Source organism: Chiloscyllium punctatum, chromosome 11 (genome assembly GCF_047496795.1).
Source record: "Chiloscyllium punctatum isolate Juve2018m chromosome 11, sChiPun1.3, whole genome shotgun sequence".
Classification (NCBI taxonomy): domain Eukaryota; kingdom Metazoa; phylum Chordata; class Chondrichthyes; order Orectolobiformes; family Hemiscylliidae; genus Chiloscyllium; species Chiloscyllium punctatum.
The window spans coordinates 115,814,500-115,836,091 of NC_092749.1; the positions used below are offsets into that span (position 1 = coordinate 115,814,500).

The following is a 21,592-nucleotide window of genomic DNA, read 5'->3' on the forward strand; positions in this document are numbered from 1 at the left end:
GTCCTTGTTTGTTTTACTACAGTGCAATATCTCACTGAATCAGCTGAACAGCACAGAAACAGACCCTTCAGTCCAACTCATCCATGCTGACCAGATATCAGATTAATCTAGTCCCATTTTCTAGCACCTGTCCCTCTAAACCTTCCTATTCATATACACATCCAGATGCCTTTTAAAAGGCCATAAATTGTACTAGCCTCCACAACTTTCTCTGTCAGCTCATTCCATACACACTCCACCCTCTGAAAAAGTTGCCCTTTTAGGTCTCATCTTTCCCCTCCCACCCTAAACCTATGCCCTCTAGATCTGTATTTCCTCACCCCAGGGAAAAGACTTGGCCTATTCATCTTATCCATGCCCCTCATCATTTTATAAACCTCTAAGATCATCCCTCAGCCTCCAACACTCCAAGAATAAAGAGACCACTTCCTCTTTGGAAATAGGTCCTTAAATAGGGCAGAGGGATCTGGAGATAGGAATGAGTCACTAGCAGAGAATGGCACCGGTTTGAGAGGTTAGATAGAAAAGTAGATCATGGGTTTATTTCTGAGGTGACACAATGGAAAGGTGTTCGATATGTGTAGGACCATGGACAGATCACCCTTGGAGCACAATAGGGGTGGCATGATGGTTAGCACTGCTGCCTCACAGCACCAGGGTCCCAGGTTGGATTCTAGCCTCAGGTGACTGTGTGTGGAGTTTGCACATTCTCCCAGTGTCTGTGTGGGTTTCCTCCCACAGTCCAAAGATGTGCAGGTGAGGGTGGATTGGCTATGCTAAATTGCCCATAGTGTTAGATGCATTGGGTCTGGGTGGGTTACTCTTTGGAGGGTCAGTGTGGACCAGTTGGGCCAAAGGACCTGTTTCCACACTGTAGGGAATCGAATCTAAATTCAGCCTGTCAAAATTAGAGTCCATTTTCCTCTCAACCCATTTAAGATTACAAATATCTTGGTCACTTTATTTATTGCCACTATACCAATTTTGGTTTCATCTGCAAACTTGCCAACTATGCCTAAATTCTCATCCAAAATCTGTGGATCCAGCACCAATCCCTATGGAACACTGCTGGTGACAGGCTTCCATGAGGATTTTGTATCCAATTGGCAAGCTCACTTTGCAGCCCACGTGATTACAGTTAATCAGTCTACCATGTGGACCCCGTCAAAAACTTTAGTGAAGTCAATGTGAACAATATCTACTGCACAGCCTGCAATCTTTTTTGGTTACTACTCCAAGATCTCAATCAAGTTTGAGACAGGATTTCCCTTGTGCAAAGCCATGCTGATATCCTTAAAATCAGTCTTGCCTATCCAAATACACTAGATCTGATCTTTCTGAATAACTCCCAACAACTTACTCACCATATCTCAGACTCAAAAGGTCTGCAATTCAGGCTTCTCAAAAAGGCACAACATTAACCTCCCAACTCAATCCCCCAGCACCTCACTTGTACTTATTTGATGACAAGTCTGTCTGCAAGGGTTCCTGCAATTTTTTTAAAATTTAAACTTCCCACAATGATCTCGGATACACTTAAATCAGGCCCCAAGGAATGTATCCACCTTTGATGTTTTCCAAGACCTCCAGCAATTCCTGTGATGTGAGCTATTTTCAGAAATATTAATATTTCTGGAGTTCTGTAGCCTCCATTTCATTCTTCACAGTAAAAACAGAAAACATTTTACCTTCTCTCCATCTCTAGGGGTGCAACACAGACTACCTTATTGATCCTTAAGGGGCCCCTATTCTCTCCCTAGTTGATCTTTTGTTCTTAATATAGGAGAATCTGTTTAGATTATCCAAAATCTTATCTGCCAATACACTCATAACCCCACTGTCTTCCTGATCACCTTAAGAATGCCCTTGTACTCTATACTGTTCAAGAGATTAATTTGATCCCAGTTAACAAATATGGTAATTCTTATTTTGGACCAGAGCCTTTATCTTTATTCATCCAACATTCCCCAATCTTACCCTTCACAGAAGAGAATGGCTGAACTTTCCTTATCGCACTTTTGAATGCCTCTCACCTGTTAGTCAGTCATCCCCTTATCTGCGAGTAGTCTATTCCAATTAATCTTTGCAAGTTCCTGCCTCATACCATAAGGAGTTTTCTTACTCCAGTTGACTATGGAAGGCTATTTTAAAACTAATAAAACTACAACTAGTCCCAAACAAGTGTTCCCATACTGACTTCGTCACTTGTCCAGTTTTATTTCTCAAGGTAGTCAGATATGCTCCTTCTCTAGTAAACACATCCCACATACTGGATAATTTTCTTGTACTCATTTACATTCCTGACCATATGAGCCCTTAAAACTATGGCACCCAGTCAATGTTTGGAAAATTACAACCCTGTCTTCTTAAATATATCTCCACATATTTGTTCCTCAATTTCCCTGACTGCTAGGGGCCTGGAGTACAACCCCAAAAGTTTATCATCCTTTTATTTCTAAGTCCTACCCATACAGCTTCACTGGACAATCCTCAAATCCCCAAGTACAATAATGTTTTGATTTTAGGCAAACATCACTCTCCTCTTTTGCCTCCCATTCTTTCTATCCTTCCCATCGGATTTAAAGCCCAGACCATAGAGCAGCCAGTCCTTCCCTCAGCCAAAGTTTCTATAATACCTACAACGTCCAGTCCTATACATACCCTGCATTCATTAGCCTCATCTACAGGAGATCTTGCATTGAATAAATGCAGTTTAATTCTTCAGAGTTACCTTCTTCTGACTTGCTCAGCTTTTTCTAAAAAAAAAAGCTTTTCTTTTTGATTCAAAACCATCCTCATCTACCTTTCTATTCTCATGGCTACTTATGATTCCCTCCCCCCACCAACCACCCCTTCCTTCCTTGTTTAAAAGGCTCCTAAAATAGAACTAACAAAACTTCCCAACCAGGATGTTGGTTCCCTTTCCAGTTCCAGGTGAAAACCACCCCCTTTGGGCAGGTCTTTTCTGCCCCAGAATAGATCCGGATTATCCAAAAATCAGAATCTGTCATGGACAGATGTATCTGCAACCAGATCGGCAAGGATGAGGTGAGGTATGTTTTTCCATCAGGTTGGCTCCCTCAAGACCTGCCACAGACTCAGTCCAGTAGCCATGTCCTTTAGGACCTGACCAGCTTGATCAGCAGTGCTGATGCCAAGCCACTCTTGGGTGGAGTATTTCCATAGCCAGACTACATTTTATGCCTTTGAACAAAATCTGGAAGAAACACAGAATGGAAGTGTGGAAGAATAGGATTCATTAGCCAAGAGGACAGGACCAGCAGGAGATTTCCTTGCCCATTTCAAAAGTCTGAATCCATGATACATCATGGGGTCTAGAGTCAATGTTGAGGCCTCCCACGTCAACACCCTCCTGACTGTATACCAGTGTGCTACCACATCTGTTGGGCCTATCCTGCCAGTGGCATAGGATATACCCGGTGATGCTGATGTTTGGGACATAGACAATTCAGGCTGTTACTCAGCTGATATACCACTCTCCCAATTTTGGTACCAGCTCCCACCTTAGCAAGGAGGACATTGCAGGGTCAACAGGGCTGTTTATGATGGCAGGGTTGGTACCAGGTCATCCATCTTCTTTCATTTCATTGAAACTTTGTCGCCTTTGATCAATTAAATGGCTTCTTAGGCCATGAGTCAACAACATTGCTTGGTGTCTGGAGTCACATGTAACCCAAATCACATGATTTGGTCAGATTTCCTTCCCTGAAGGACATTAGTGAGCCAGATAGGTTTTTCCAACAATTGTTTCATGGTAATCAATGTTAATTGCAGTTTTTTTTTATTGAATGCAAATTCTACCATCTGCTAATTAAAGTGAAGCAACAATCTGAAAAGACAGTTGTTTAGATGGTCAAGTTGGGATAATGTTTCATTGAAAACTTATAGACAAAGAGTCCTAGGGTTAAGCAGACCGTCCAATCCAACTCCATGCTAACCAGGGGTTTGAAACTAACCATTCCCATTTGCCTACATCCATGTACTTATCCCAATGTTTTCAAATGTGTAATTGTACTCACCTCAACCACTTCCCCTCAGTCCATTCCAATTTTGCATAACCTCTGAAGAGGAATTTGCCTCAGGTCATTTTTATAATCTTTCCCCTCTTACCTCAAGCCTACATCCTCTAGTTGTAGAGATCACTACCCTAGGGTATTCACTTTACCTATAGCCCTCAATCTTAAAACAAAATGTCACTTCAGACCCTCCTGCACTTTGAAAAGGTCCCTGCCTATCTGTATTGGAAACCCTGCAGTCTCAGTAACATCCTTGTAAATTTTTTTGCACCTTTCCAGTGGAATAATATCCTTCCTACAGCAGGGTTTCTAGAATTGTATGCAGTACTTCAAAAAAAGTAGTTTCACCAACATGAATCCCAACTCTTCTATTGAATGGTCTGACCAATGAGGGCAAGCACACCAAACACCATCACCACCCTAATTATCTGTGATTCCACTTCCAAGGAAGTGTGCACCTGCACCCATAGGTCTCCAGGGCCCTACTATTTAGTGTATAAATCCTGCCCTGATATGTCTTACCAAAATTCAACAGAGACTTGAGCTAAAACTAAAAGTTTGTCTCCACAGATTTTGCCTAATATGAGTATTTCTCATTTATTTTAAATTTTAATGACAGAACAAATCAACGTTTGTTCAGAAGAAAAGCTTTCTGCAATAGTCAGATACAGAAGGGCATGATGGAGAGACTGAAAGGAGGATCATTATTTCAATTCAAAAAAAAGGTATCACAGAAGTGACACTAATGTTCTAGAGATCACCTTCCTTTATCTGGTGCACTGAAGAATAAAAGATTGGACAATGCCACTGAACAGGCTGAAGGATTTTAAAATTTCCAGCTATTGACATGACCTATTTGCTTTTACCAAGAGTCTGACATCAGACCATGCTAAACTATTGGATAGTGCAATTCTGTGAAATTGTCAGGCGTTTCAGAATGTCAGTGACCTCAGTTTTATTTTGGTAATAAGACAAGAGTGTAAGTAAGGCCATTTAATCATGGCTGATGGGCATTACAACTTCACTTACCTGCACTCTCCCAGTACCCCTTAATTCTTTGCAAGATCAAGAATGTATCAATCTCTGCCTTGAAGACATTTAATATCCTAGCCTCCACTGCACTCCATGGCAATGAATTCCACAGGCCCACCACACTCTGGCTGAAGAAACGTCTCCTAGTTTCCATTCTAAAAAAAATTGACTGCCTCTAATTCCAAGGCTGTGCCCACAGGTCCAAGTCTCCCCACTTAATGGAAAGATTCCCAGCATCCACCCTTTCTAAGCCATGGATTATCTTGTAAGTTTTTATTAGATCGCCCCTCAACCTTCTAAACTCTAATGAATCCCAGGATCCTCAGCCGTTCCTCATATGTTAGACCTACCATTCCAGGGATCATCCGTGTGAATCTCCGCTGGACACGCTCCAGTGCCAGTATGTCCTTCCTGAGGTGTGGGGCCCAAAATTGAACACAGTATTCTAAATGGGGCCTAACTAGAGCTTTATAAAATCTTTGTACAATCGCTGCTTTCATATTCCAACCCTGGAGATAAGTGACAGCATTACATTTGCTTTCTTAACCACAGATTCAACCTGCAAGCCAACTTTTAAAGCATCTGGACTAGCACTCCCAGATCCCTTTTGTGCTTTGGCTTTGACGAATCTTATCATTTAGAGAATAATCCACACCTGTATTCTTTTTTCCAAAGTGCAAGACCTTGCATTGAATTTCAGCCATTTCTTGGACCATTCCCCTAAACTGTAAATCTTTCTGCAGCCTCCCCCACCTCAGAACTACCTGTTTGTCCACCTAACTTTGAATCATTGGCTAGCTTCATCAGAATGCCAACAGTCCATTCATCTAGATCACGAACATATTAAGTTAACAGCTGTGGCCACCACTGGTCACCAGCTGCCATGCCAAAAAACCTTTTATCCCAACTCTCTGCCTCCTGTCAGATAGCCAATCCTCAATCCATGCCAGTAGCTCACCTTGAACACCATGGGCACTCACCCGACTTAGCCTCCTGTGAGGCACCTTAAAAAGGCCTTTTGGAAGTCTAGATAGATTACCTCCACTGGGTTTCCCTGGTCTAGCCTACTTGTTACCTCTTCAAAAGAATTCTAACAGGTTTGTCAGGCATGACCTCCCCTTACTAAATCCATGTTGACTTATTCTAATCTGGCCCTGCTCTAAGAATTTAGAAATCTCATCCTTAACAACAGATTCTAGAATTTCACCTACAACTGAGGTTATGAGTTGATTAGCCTAATTTTTTCCAACTTTTGTCTTGATTCTTTGAAGGGGGGTTACAGCAGCGATTTTCCAATTGGAGAATTTCCCTGACTCCAGGGAGTTTTGAAAGATCACAACCAACACCTATGCTATTTCCTCAGCCACCTCCATCAGAACTCTAGGATTTAGCCCATCAGGGCCTGGAGATTTATCAATTTATTTTAGACTTAGCTTTTCTAGCACTTTTGTAAATTGCTACCATACTCAACTCTTGGGGATATTACTTCAGTCTTCACAGTGGAAGAGTATTTAAGGTCTTCAGCTATTTCCTTATCCCCCATTACTAGCCTTCCTGCATTAATTTGAAGCAGCCCAATGTCTACTTTTGCCTCATTTGCTTCTTATGTACTGAAAGAAACTTGTACACTCATTTCTAATATTACCAGCTAGCCTACCTTCATATTTAATCCTCTCCTTCCTTATTTCTCTCCATTATCTGTTTTTGTAGCCTTCCCAATCTTAGATTTTATAGATTTCCTGACTTGCTTAGTCAGCCGTGGCTGTCTAATCACCTCCCCAGATAATCTTTCTTTGGGATGAACCTCTGCACTATGTACTCAATTACACCCAGAAACTCCTGTAAACTGTAAACACCAGATTTTGCCTTCTCTTTCAAACTGCAGACTGAACTCAACCATATTATGATTGCTGCCTCTGAAGTGTGCCCTTACTTTAAGATCTTTTATAAAGTCTAGCTCACTATATAGCACTAAGTCCAGAATAGCCTGCTCCATCACAAGTGGTTCCAAAAAGCCATCTTGTAGGCATTCCACAAATTCCCTTTCTTTGGATTCACTGGCAACATTGTTTGCCCAGTCCACCTGCATATTGAAATTCCTCATGATCACTGTGCCCTTGCCTTTCTGACATGCCCTATTTCCCAGTACATCTTGCACCCCTGGTCCTGATTACTGCTGGGAGGTTTGTACATAATGGGAGTTATGTTTTTTTTGCCTTTGTGGTTCCTCAACTCCATCCACAGTCTCCACATCATCTGACCCGATGTCATTCAGTGCCATAGATTTAATTTCATTCTTAACTAAGAAGGCAACTCCTACTCCCTCTACCCACCTCCCCGTCTTTTCAATAAGTTGAAAATCCTTGGAGGTTTAACTGCCAGGCCTGAACCCCCTGCAACAACATCTGTGATGCCTACCACATTATAATCATTCATGATTTGTGCCATTAATTCATCTTTGTTACAAATACTATGAGCATTCAGGTAAAGCACCTTAATGCCAGTTGCCTTATCCTCAGGATTTCCAACATCTGTAGTAATACATCCCAAGTTATCCATCTTTTTTGCTTCATTTTTAGCCTGCCTTGAACTTAACCCTACATACTTGCTAACCTCTTGCTCATCTTTCTACTGGACGACACATTCAGTCGCTTTCCTTTCCCCCGACTCAAGTCCTAGTGACCACCCTATTTAATATTGGTAACTCCAGGAATATTGAAGCCAAGAGTCATTTTTAGAAACAAACAAAAGGAGGTTCAATCTTGGTGCAAGCCATGCTCCGCTAGAAAAAAAGTGTTAGTTGGAATGGTTTAGATTCCCCTTTGGGGGAAAAACAAAAGGACTTAGAGTGCTCAAATTTGAAAAAAACAAATACAGTGATAGGTCAGATTGAAACTAGTAAGGAGATACGAGCTTGGAATTTCCAAGAGGTTCCTGACTAATAATTCTGTATAGATTCTGCACAGTTCAAGATGAAAATCAATTATTTCATGTCATCATGCTCCACTTATCAATTGTAATTAGTTTGAATACCAGGTGTCCTCCAGTTCAACACTGTCTTGTTTAAGAAAATTTACTGAACTCAACTGTTCAAAGAAAATAGCCAAGAGGAAGACTGGCCTCATTCCTGAAGGGCTTATGCCCGAAACGTCGATTCTCTTGCTCCTCAGATGCTGCTTGGCCTGCTGCACTTTTCTAGCACCACACTTTTCAACAAGAGGAAGGATATGAATCTCAAATTAACTATTGAAAGGTTTCACTATATTTACCCCCTGGCGAGACACAGACTTCTAGGCACTTATTCAAATGTGGTCAGTTGTATTTAATAAATGAATGCTTTATTTATTATGCCTTAATTTCACAACTTTTGTAATTGAGGAAAAAAACCATACATCTGTACAATGTGGATTAAAATTACATCCTGGGTCATAACATTAATACCATCTAAAAAACAGGAAGGGTGGGGTTACTTTTCTTCAAGTATCACGAAACTGGAATTCACTTCTGCAAGTGCAGTGGATGCTGGGATCTTGAGGGAAGGAGATTAACAGATATGTTTTTAATTTGTTAGTTAGTGTTATGGGAACAGGCAGGGAAAGTGAAGTGGAGGTTGAGGGCCAATATCAGTTATAAAGTGAACAAATGGCAGAGCAGGTTTGATGCAGAGTTGCCACCTCCTGCTCGGTTCTTACATTCCAAATACAGAATTAATTCCTACTTTCTGTAACTATGCACAAGCTCATGCAAAATTAATCAAACTACAAGATGTTCAATTTCAGTTACCTAAACTAGTTAAAGTTAATCCAAAAGGCAATATTTTCCAGTTTAGTGTTTCACCTCAACTCAAAGTCAGATTAAAAATGAAAACACATAGTAAAGCTAAACCACAAGTGAATTTGTTTCCTGTATTTTGTCTTGGAGACAATTAAATGAGTGACTTACTGGTCAATTGTGTCACTACTCTCCCATCCAACGGTGCTTAGAATCCATTGTTCAAGAGAATGAGATGTACTTGATGAAACAGACCATACCTGATCCCATTAAGACTGGATGGTTTTCTTTAATCTCAAGATCAAATTCTTCCTATTGAAGAGTTAAGCCATTTCTAAATAGAGGCCTTTTCTTTCAGTTTATATTTACTTAGATCAACATAAATCAAATACTGTACATGGTCTGGATATTAAAATCTCCATATTCAGTTTTTCCATCAGCCATGACACAGGCCTCTTGACTGAAGTGGAGCTTCCGATTTCAGAATTGAATTGTTTTAATGTAGAGTTTTGTGTACTAGCTTTGCTATTGTTCCAGGTTTATTTCCAAATTATGACAGATCACAAAACACCATAAATTAAAAAAAGTGATTTAGTTCCATTTTGATGTCCATTGGCCAACCCTCCAGCAAACATCAATTAGCAATTTAAGTGAATTCAGATGCAGTAGACAACAAATGCAATCCTCCTTAAAACAGGTATCAAAAATTCTAACAGTCAACCTTCACAAAATTAAAAAAAAACTAATTTGAATACAAGCCAAAAAATTTCTTTAGGTCCAAGTTGCCCAAGAACAGTATTGACCCTCTTGCCAGTGGAATAGCATACTTGAGGGGGAAAATAAACAAAAATCAGGTGAACATTGTCAAGTTACCCCGACCATTGGAAGCAGTTGGCAGCACTGATTCAAACCAACAACACATTCTCCAGAGAATCCTGGAACAATGTCAAATAACAAAAATATTCACCTTCTCTCAAACAAAGTGTTATACAAAAAGGCAAGTTAATAATGGATGACAGTATACTCACTAAACCAAATATTGGTTAAGTCAGACAACAAACAAAATGATCCAATAGAGAGAGTTCTCCTTGGGGAACTTTAAACCAATAGACTGGAGTGTGTTGATAAATAGTGCTGACAGTGAAGTATCAAGGGATTGATTTCGGAGTCTGATGTAGGACTAAAAAAAAGGTAGCTGAAAATGTGTTGCTGGAAAAGCGCAGCAGGTCAGGCAGCATCCAAGGAGCAGGAGAAAAAGAAAAGTATAAATTATAAGCCTATTGTAAAACCCTGGGCTTTAAAGCACTCAGTAAAGAAGATTAAACCTTATGTTCCACTCTAAAGATTAAACACCATTAACAATTGTCAATGGCTGCCACATCATGAAATATTGACAATTTAACTCAAAATGGGCATCCTTGAAAGATTATAAATTGCCAATTTGGTGCCGACCTCCATTAGTATTGGAGAGACAAACCTATTAGAACACCTATGGGAGAAATAACAGGAAGATTTACATGAAACATTTGAAAGAATTCTCACCTTGACTTGACTTCTCTGTTCGATCACTCTCAGCTTTCTAGAAGCAAAAACAGATTTTAAAATGGAGTATTTAAAAAAACATTTGCCAGAGATCAGCTTGTTTCTATTGGAATTTAAGCTTATTAATATAGTCAATAGCTGACTATTTCAACACAGACCTCCCCACCTGAAGATACTAGACCAAAAGCAAAAAAAAAATAATATCTCCAGTAGATTACCATCTGACCCACAATAACTTCTCTTAAAATTAGAAGACAGTCCAAGTTAGAAAAGAACTTCACCTAGCCCAGCGTCACCATTTCACTGACACTGGAAGGATTTTCAAACATATCATTGATTTCAGACCCAAATAATTACAAGCTACTTCATATTAACTGGATTTTGAAACTTACAAAAAAGTTGCTGACTTAGTGATTACATCAGGATGCAAAATTATTCATCATGATTAAGGTAATTTTCAATTAGAAAGCAAAACGGACATGCTGACTGACACATTTGTGCATCAGCTTTGCCAGGACTAGGTGCCAGATTAGCAGCTTGACAGTCTAACAAGAGATGGTCACAAGGTAAAGTTGAATGTTAGAGAGAATGGTGCGGACTGGCACTATGAGGATAATAAAAAAACCAAAGCAGCCAAACATTAGAAACAACATTGTAGGATCAGAGAAAGGGAAACAATTGAAAGAGAGATAGAGGGCATGGGTTTAGCATGAAGAGAAAGATATTTTAAAAAGGGACCTAAGGGACAACTTTATCACGCAGAGGGTGGCGTGTTTATGGAATGAGTTGCCAGAGGAAGTGGAGGAGACTGGTACAATTACAACGTTTAAAAAAGGCATTTGGATGGGTATATGAATAGGAAGGGTTTAGAGGGATATGGGCCAATTGCTGGCAATGAGACTAGATCAATTTAGAATATCTGGTCAGCATGGACAAGTTGGACCAAAGGGTGTGATTCCATGTCATACATCTCCACAATGCCATGATTCTCTGACTAGGAGAATATCAATAATGGAACCCAGTCAGAGCAATCCCATCTAGCATCAGGAGATCAATTTACTCAAAAACTGCAGACAGTTGAGGGATAAAGAGGGAAAGTTTGCTTTTGTCAGTGACATGGAGCGTGAACAAAGCAGAGACCATATCAGAGGCTCTTTTGGGGGGGGGGGGGGGGGGGGGGGGAGAAGAAAGAGAAAAAAAAAGAAGAGGAGGGGAGAAGGGAGGGGAGAAGGGAGGAAAGAGGGCAGAAGACTGGAGAGGAAGGAACTTTTTCAGTTTTTCATTGATTTTCTTAGTGGTGATGTGTATATTGATGATCTATCATTGATGGAAAACTTCTCTCCAAACATTTTTAATTAAACCCTTGAATCATCTGAAAACTTCATTTGGTTCTCTTTTACTTTCAGCAAAACCTTAAGTTGTGTAAAAAAAAAAATCCACATTCTAATATTTACAGAGAAAAACAGACAATGCCACTGTCCCTTTCATTATAAAGGGACAATGCATGGTTGAGGAGCTAGTGTATGGGAGAAGGATTCACATTTTTGGATCATTCAAATCTCTGGAGGGAGAAGTGGCCTGTATAAGGACAAACTGATTGCACCCGAATTGCAAGGGGACTAACATACTGGCAGGGAGATTTGCTAGAGCTGCTCAGGAGGACTTAAACTATCAAGGTTGGGGAATGGTGTCCCAGGGAGATAGGAAGGATCAATCCAAGACTGGTACAGTCGAGAAAAGAAGCGAGTCAAACAGTCAAAGCAGGCAGGGACAAAGCAGAAAACAAAGTAAGACTGATGAAATAAATGCAGTTTAATTTAATGCAAGAGGCCTAATAGTCAGAGGGAAATTGAGAAACAAACTTGTAAGGACAGCTCAGCTATCTGCAAGAATAATAGGGTGGTTATGGTAGGGGATTATAGTTTTCTAAACAGACTGGGACTGCCATAGTGTTAAAGGTTTAGATGGAGAGGAATTTGTTAAGTTTGTACAAGACAATTTTCTGATTCAGAATGTGGATGTACCCCTACTAGAGAAGGTGCAAAACTTGACCTACTCTTGGGAAATAAGGCAGGGCAGATGACTGAGGTGTCAGTGGGGGAGCACTTTGGGGCCAGTGACCATAATTCTATTAGATTTAAAATAATGATGGAAAAGGATAGACCAGATCTAAAAGTTGAAGTTCTAAATTGGAGAAAGGCCAATCTTGACGGTATTAGACAAGAACGTTTGAAAGCTGATTGGAGGCAGATGTTCACAGGAAAAAGGCACAACTGGAAAATGGGAAGCCTTCAGAAATGAGATAACAAGAATCCAGAGACGGTATATTCCTGTCAGGGTGACAGGAAAGCCTGGTAGGTATAGGGAATGCTGGATAACTGAAGACAGACGGTTTGGTTAAGAAAAAGGAAGCATGTATCAGGCATAGACAGGATAGATAGGAGTGAATCCTTAAGAGGGAAATCAGGAGGGCAAAAAGGGGACGTGAGATAGCTTTGGCAAATAGAATTAAGGAGAATCCAAAGGGTTTTTACAAATACATTAAGGACAAAAGGGTAACTAGGGGGAGAATAGGGCCCCTCAAAGATCAGCAAGGCAGCCTTTGTGTGGAAACCTTAGGAGATGGGGGAAGAAACTAAATAAAGTATTTTGCATCTGTTTACTGTAGAAATGTATGCTTTCCTTTATTGGTTAGAGTATAGAGTACAAGAATTGTGAGGTCATGTTGCTGTACAGGACATGGGTTAGGCCACTGTTGGAATATTGCATACAATTCTGGTCTCTTTCCTATTGAATGATGTTGTGAAACTTGAAAGGGTTCAGAAAAGATTTTAAAAAACGATGTTGCCAGGGTTGGAGGATTTGAGCTTATAGGGCGCAGTTGAATGGGCTGGGGCTGTTTTCCCTGGAGCGTCAGAGGTGGAGGGGTGACCTTACAGAGGTCTACAAACTCATGAATAGACAAAGTCTTTTCCCTGGGATAGGGTGGGAAGAGGAATCCAGAACTAGAGGGCATAGGTTTAGGGTGAGTGGGGAAAGATAAAAGAGACCTATGGGGCAACTCTTTCTCAGAGGGTGGTACGTGTATGGAATGAGCTGCCAGAGGATGTGGTGGAGGCTGGTACAATACAACATTTAAAAGGCATTTGGATGGGTATATGAATAGGACGGGTTTGGAGGGATATGGGCCGGGTGCTGGCAGGTGGGACTAGATTGGGTTGGGATATTTGGTTGGCATGGACAGGTTGGACCAAAGGGCCTGTTTCCATGGTATACGTCTCTATGACTAGGAATAGGACATGGACAAAGCACTTAATCTAATCCAATTTCAATATAAGTGCAACAGAATAATGTTGTCCTTCAGCAAGAAATTTAGTATTTTAAAGCCATCTGAGCTAACATCATAACACACAGCTCAAAGACAGCAGGGGGTTGGGTTGGGAAGAGGGTGGTGTTAGTAACATTCAGATTCAGTCATTCCAACCAAATATAGACAACAAATCAAAAATTGCTTAAAGCAGCCCATAGAAGCCGCATGTTTAAAACTAACCTACCACAATATTTAAACATTCACAGCTTGTTGGAAAGTCAGAGTTTCTCTCTGACAGTGATCTCATGACAATCTGAATAAAATTTTTTTAAAAAAAAGACAGCCACTCACTCACCTCTCTCAGATTATACACGTTTATAAAGCAAGAATGTGGTATAATGACCATGAGGAGCAATATTACTAGTGTCCCAAATGTTTAACATGATTGGTAGCTGGGTATCAAGGTCCACAGACAAATCATGATTTCTAAAAACATTTCAATCATTTGGTTTTATTCTTCACACAATTTCCAAAGTAGGAATGACTTTAAATTTAGGAGAGAAAAAAAACACCACCATTTGTTCTAAAGATAGATATTAAACTTGATAATTAAACAGCAAACCATGATTAACAAAACCTTTGAATGAATTATGGACAGATACTTAAAAGTCAAAATTCAATAAACAAAAAAAAACAAGAAAACAAACAAACCTTCCTACAAAATCATGAGAAATTATATTATCCAAAGAAAAACAGATTTAATAAAGCTTAGAAAACTCTCACCTTCCCACTTTCTGGTACTGTTATCACTCCACCAGTCCATGAAAGCCCTGAACCAGCAACAGATATGGGAAAAATTACATACAACACAAATAGCTTTCTAAATTTGGAAAAAATCAAAGAGCCCATCCTAGTACATTGGGGAATAAAGCACAAAGGTTTACTCTGAGGGCTGGGCACAGCTGATAATACCTGGACGATTTGTATTTATTAAACTCTATTCCTAGAAAACAATTTAACTAATTGATAAATTAGATGAATCAGCAGAAATTAAATCAGAGGAATCATGACCTCTGAATGTTAACCATTTGTTGGTAGGAGGGAGCTTCAAGAGACCAGAAAGATAATGTGGCAACCTCTTCTGTCATTCAGCACAAACAAAATCCAACATGTTGCTCCTTTGAGTAATAAACAAGCTTTTCAATTTATAAAAAACAAAACACAAAATATACAAAAGAGACTATCAAATTAAATAATAACACACATCCCTGTGTCCACCACACAGTCCTGCCCCAGCAATACCTGCCAACTAGTAAAGAGAACAAACATATCAATGGTCAGGAAGTGAAATATCACAACAACTAATTTAGCCTGACACTGAAAGATTATAAATCACTTCTATCTCTTCAGTTCCACAGTCATTGACCATCAGAACCAATCACTCACCAGCAATGTAAAACCTAGGAGATAGAAAGGTAACAACTTATTCTACAAACATCAAATGTTTGTATTGTTCATCACCTGCATGGCCAAACAATAATAAATTAGTTCTAAAGTATTTGTGAACAGAGCAAGCAGAGCAAAATGCTGACGAAATCAAGGACCTTTTTGTCATGTTCCTCCTGCTTTGGAATCTGGAGGCATGAACTCTGCAGAGAGTCTCTCATTCCTTCCAGTTACTCAAAGAAATGTTGATGTCAATCTGCCAAACAACGTCCCTGAGTTTGAAAATCTGAGTTTCAACAATTTAAAAGAGCTCACTTGTCTTCTGAAACTCTGCCCTATTTGCTGCTTCTCACTTACTCAGTGTTTTACTGTTGCTACCTTGGGGTACTGGCAAACTTGATTACAGAAAGTGTCCCAGTCTTCGGATTCTGTTGTGGTTTTATCTCTTGAGTGATTAGAGTGGGTGACAATGCCAGTGGGTAGCAGCTGCCATGAGCTGTCCCACAACATTGTTTTGGGCACTAGGTGGGGCTGTGCTGAATTTATTTTCAGTGCTCAGCTCACCAAGCCCCCCCAGCACACTGGCATTCTGTAATTTGGGTCTGTGAAAGGGTGAACGAGTTGAATAAATTAAGAAATATGCAAATGAAGAACAACAAATTTTGCAAATGGTTCCAAATTCACTCTCCTCCAAATCAACAACCTGCAGTTAAACTCCAGTTACGTAAAGCTTTCTTAAGAATTGAGATTTAAAGGGTAAAGTAATGTGACTGCTTTTCAGTTATGGGCAGAATGATCTCCCTCTGTCCCAGAATTATTCTAATTTCTCACATCAACCACTGTTTTTCTCTGTTTTTTTTAAAATATAGTTATTTCACAGGATGTGGTCATTATTGATATTTCTTATCCACTGTTGAGAATTACATAGGTGGTGACAAGTTTTGAGGGTTCAATTCTGATGAAATGTCATTGACCTGAAAGATCACTTCACACCTGGGTTAAAACTCACACAATGCCAGGTTATGGTCCAACAGGTTTATTTGGAAGCACTAGCTTTCGGAGCGCCGCTCCTTCATCAGGTAGTTCATGGTGAGTTTGATGGTGGGATGAAACACGTTGATATCGCTGTATAGTTGTTTCAGTGGCTCCTCACCATGGGTCCAGAGGAAGAAAATGTCAGCAATGTACCTGGTGTATAGTGTTGGTCGGAGGTCCAGTATAGAGAAGAAATCTTGTTCGAACCTGTGCATGAAGATGTTGGCACATTGGGGTGCAATTTTGGTCCCCATGGCTACTTCGTTTATCTGGATGAAGAACTGGTTGTCAAAAGTGAAAATGTTGTGATCAAAGATAAAATGGATGAGTTGTGGAATGGTGCTCGGAGATTGGCAGTTGTTGGTGTTGAGTACTGAGGCTGTTGCCGTGATATCATCATTGTGGGGGATGCTGGTGTAGAATGCTGAAACATCCATTGTGACGACGAATGTTTCCAGTTCAACTGGTCTGTGGGTGCTGAGTTTTTGTAAGAAATGTGTAGTGTCGTGACAGAAGCTGGGGGTCCCCTGTACACGTGGGTTTCAAGATGCCTTCAACATAGCCAGAGAGGTTCTCACACAGGGTCCCATTGCCTGACACGATGGGACATCCTGATGTGTTAGCTTTGTGTATCTTTGGAAGGCAGTGGAAGTTGCCTGTGTGAGAAGTATGTGGGATGAGTGCGCATAGGGAACTCTGAAGGACTGTATCCAAAGTCCTGATCAATGTGTTTAGTTCACGGGTGTGCTCTTTGGTTGGATCGGCTGGTAGTTGCCTGTAGTGTTCCTGGTTGTTCAGTTTGCCAAGACCTTCCCCACACCTCCACTTCTCGCCTTTAAACAACCACCAAACCTCAAACAGATCATTGTTCATAGCAAACTGCCCAGCTTTCAGGACAAGTCCATACAATCTTGTCATGGTAGACACTGCAAGCTGTGTTAGAATGTCGACATGAGTACTACCATTACACGTGGGGACACCTCCCACCATGTACGTGGTAGGTACTCATGTGACTCAGCCAGCGTTGTCTATCTCATATGCTGTAGGCAAGGGTGCCCTGAGGCATGGTACATTGGTGAGACCAAGCAGAGGCTACTGCACCGGATGAATGGGCACCGCACAACATCAACAGACGGGCGTGTTCCCTCCCAGTCGGAGAACACTTCAGCGGTCTGGGACATTCATCCTCAGACCTTCAGGTGACATCCTCCAAGGTGGACTTTGGGGCAGGCAACGATGAAAAGTGGCCAAGCAGAGGCTGATAGCCAAGTTCGGTACCCATGGGGATGGCCTCAACTGGGACCGTGGGTTCATGTTGCACTACAGGTGACTTCACACTCCTACAGACATGAATACTCACGCAGACTCTCTCTCATACACTCCCACACTCACATACGCACCCTCTCACAGACTTATACCCTTTTACACACACATACACATACTCTCTCATAGACACTCATTAAACCCCCCAACTCCCCACACTCACAACCAAATGCACACATACACATATAAGTTTGTGGGGTAAATTTGTACTTGCAGAATTACATTTTACTTTACTCAAAAACTGCATGAATCCATGTAAGATTCTGTAAATCCGATTTTTAGCTTAGAATCTGTCTGGCCATTGTGGCACAGACAGTCTCAAACAGAGCAGCTCACACCTTAAATGCATTATCTGGGCTGACATGACACCAATTGTTAAAGTTCATTTGAGAATGTAACTTTTTAAAAAGCGTTTTGTGATTTACGTATGAAAGAATTGACACCAACATGGTAAATCTAAAAGATGAGAGACTTAACAAACAATCCAGGTCTTTTTCAATATATAATTCCAATTACATCACACTGTAAACTTTTGTTATAAATTCTGTGCCTCACGATCTTATACTTCACAACCACCTAATGAAGGAGCAGCGCTCCGAAAGCAAGTGCTTCCAAATTAACCAGTTGGACTACCAGGTGTAGTATGAGTTTTAACTTTGTACACCCCAGTCCAATACCATCTCCAAATCGTCCATACCTGGGATCAGCCTAGTGAACTATCTCCGACTGCCTCCAATGACAGTCCATTTTTCCCTTGCTAAGGAATTGCAACTGTTCTCTGTATACAATTCTAGTTGAAAGACAGATTTTGCACTGTCAAAAGTAGAATTTTGTAACATTGTATTTCAAAATTTGCATAAACATGGAGACTTTTGTGTATTTATCTATAGATAAAATACTCAAGAGATAGCCATCACTCAAAGGGATTCTGATTTAAAATACTACTAGGTTTTGATGATTTGGAGGTGCCGGTATTGGACTGGGGTGTACAAAGTTAAAAATCACACAACACCAGGTTATAGTCCAACAAGTTATCTGGAAGCACTCGCTTTCAGAGCGCTGCTCCTTCATCAGGTGGTTGTGGAGGATAAGATTGTAAAACACAGAATTTATAGCAAAAGTTTACAGTGTGATGTAACTGAAATTATATATTGAAAAAGACCTGGATTGTTTGTTAAGTCTCTCAACGTTAGAATTGGCATGTTGGTGTCAATTCTTTCATATGTAAATTCCAGAACTTTCTTAAAGTTACATAATCAAATGAACCTTAACAATAGGTGTCATGCCAGCCCAGATAATGTGTTGAAGGTGTGAGGTGCCGTGTGTGAGGCTGTCTGTGCCTCAATGTCCAAATTAATTCTAATCTAAAAAAGGGAGTTACAGAATCTTACATGGATTCCTGTAGTTTTTGAGCAAAATATAAAGTAATTCTGCAAGTACAAATTCACCCCAAACTTACATATGCGTGTCATGATTTGGAGATGCCAGTGATGGACTGGGGTGTACAAAGTTAAAAATCATACAACAAATGTTTGTGTGTGTGCAGGCGGTATGAGTGTCTGTGAGAGAGGGAGCATATGTGTATGTGTGTGAGTGTATGAGAGAGCTTGTGTATGAGAGAGGGTCTGAATGAGTTTATGTGTGTGTGTGTGTGTGTGTGTGTAGTGGGGTCACCTGTAGTGTGATATGAAGCCAACATCCCGGTTGAGGCCATCCCCATGGATTCACATAGTTGCAAACTTTGCTTTTAGTGAAAAAAACAGTCCCTTTTCCCAAATACATTTGCTGATCACCCTTGCAGCAGAGAGAACATCATCTTCTGTGAAGTGGGTGCAGGAAGGAATGTTTATTTTTATATGCGACTTGACACAACAATACTTTTAATAGCAGCAGATGACCTCAAGTTACTTGCCAAGGCTCTTAAACAGCACCTTTTGAATCCATAATCCCTACAACCTGAGAGAACAAGAGTAACAGATGCATCACCTATATGTTCCCGCCAAGCCATTAGCATTTGAACTTTGAAATATATCACCATTCTTTCTGTGTCACTGGGTCCTAATCCTGGAGATCTCTCCCTAACAAGCACTGTTGGTGCAAGAGTTCAAGCTGGTGGCTCACTGCAGGTCTCGGTTGAGGCCATCCCCATGGGAATCGAACTTGGCTATCAGCCACTTTGCTTTGTTGCCTGTCCCAAACTCCGCCTTGGAGGATGGTCCCCCACGATCCGAGGATAGCCAAGTTTGGTACCCATACCCATGTGTGTTCACACTCACACACATACACATACACACACTCACAGACATTCATAACACCCTGCGCGTGCACACACACACACACACACACACCCAAGTTTGTGGGATGAACTTATACTTGCAGAATTAGGTTTTATTTTGCTCCAAAACTGCATAAATCCATGTAAGGTTCTATAAATCCCTTTTTTAGATTAGAATCAGTCTCAATACTGGGTCACAGACAGCCTCACACACGGCACCTCACACCTTCAATGCATTATCTGGGCCGACATGGCACCAATTGTTAAAATTCACTTGAGAATGTAACTTTAAGAAAGTTCTGGAATTTACATATGAAAGAACTGACACCAACATGCCAATTCTAAAGTTGAGAGACTTAACAAACAATCCAGGTCTTTTTCAACATATAATTTCAGTTACATCACACTGTAAACTTTTGCTATAAATTCTTTGTCTTACGATCTTATACTCTACAACCACATGATGAAGAACATGATTTGGCTGGTGTTGTATGATTTTTAACCTGATGAAGGAGCAACAATCTGAAAGCTAGTGCTCTTAAATAAACTTGTTGGACTATAACCTGGTGTGTGATTTTTAACTAGGTTTTGAGATAGGTATTACTCATTGTGCTTTTTTGACACTGTTGAGAATACATTGTCCTTAAAAATAACAACATGAAGGAAACTAGAAAATGAGAAAGGATTTGGAGATTGTGGATTAAAAGAGTTTTAAAAGTAGGTGTGATATGTGGGAGTTATATTCAGCAGTAATTACTGAAGTCAAAGGTTTAAAATAGCCACCTGCTGTTTTGAATGTAAATTGACTAACTTTGGAACGCAGACAAACCAAACTTTTAAGACAGAGATTAAAGATTGGCCTTAATGGCTTCAATTGTGGACACACTGATTTGGGAACCCTGTACTGAAGGTTGTCTTGTAACAACATCTGAAATAATGTATGTGTTTTGGTACACAACCAGTGTGTCAGTTGAAGGAACAAACCCCCAAGAAGTTGGCAGTGAAAAGAAAGATTGCTATCTCCTGAAGAAAAATGACAAAATATCACAGTAGCAGTAGCTTTACAGATCTGTCTCAGTAAAGTATCTTTTGGGAACCTGAGAAAGTTCCAGAAATTAATATCTCTAATGTCCTCATAAACTCTGAAAGCAGAACTGTTACTTCCATTCAAATACCTAAATCTAACTGACTTGCCATTGAATTAATATCTGATATTTAAAGATTTCCCATCTATTCTATGGCTGTCAGTATTGCAAGCTTGAGGGCAGGAAGTCAACTGGACTGTGAAAATTCTGTCTTGTTTATTGTTTGGCATTGATCTTTGGCCCATGGTCAGTCTTTTGTTACATCCATTTCATCATCTGCAGAGCTGTATTGTCTTGTGAATCCTATGACTGTATACATTTGGGACTAAAGGGACACAGTTTGATTCTAAAAAGCAGCTTAGTTGATAACCAGCTTTGATACTTAATGTGAGTAAACATGTTATGTTTGAGTTTGTTGAAAAAAACTGGTGGAAGCCACTACAGTTCTGGATTAAATTGACCACTTTGATGACTTACAAAGATTCTGAAAGGAGATCTGCAGTCAGATTGCCACCCTGGCCTGTCTCACACCATTCTCACATATCCACTGTAGTCAGCTTGGAACCACTCTGAAAAATCCATTATCCTGGATCAACCCTTCTTTCTGCTGGTTTTGTCCTTTTGGGGATGTCTCTGTGGCTTCTCAGCTCTGATCAAAAACCAAAATATTCACACTTTCTTTTCTGGATTTGGAGATGCCGGTGTTGGACTGGGGTGTACAAACTTAAAAATCACA

At 40.3% G+C, this 21,592-nt stretch overlaps 1 protein-coding gene across 1 annotated transcript in view; it reads right to left on the bottom strand.

Annotated features, from left to right (window-relative positions):
- LOC140483376 (uncharacterized) overlaps positions 1-15,259 on the bottom strand; it is a 51,386-nt gene extending 36,127 nt beyond the window's left edge. Inside the window, exons 1-2 of the mRNA XM_072581600.1 lie at positions 14,476-15,259; positions 10,383-10,419 (exon numbers count right to left, since the gene is read on the bottom strand). Coding sequence (XP_072437701.1) covers positions 10,383-10,419; positions 14,476-14,601 — 163 coding nt within the window. The 5' untranslated portion in view covers positions 14,602-15,259. The remainder of the gene's footprint in view (positions 1-10,382; positions 10,420-14,475) is intronic.
- Positions 15,260-21,592: the final 6,333 nt, after the last annotated feature.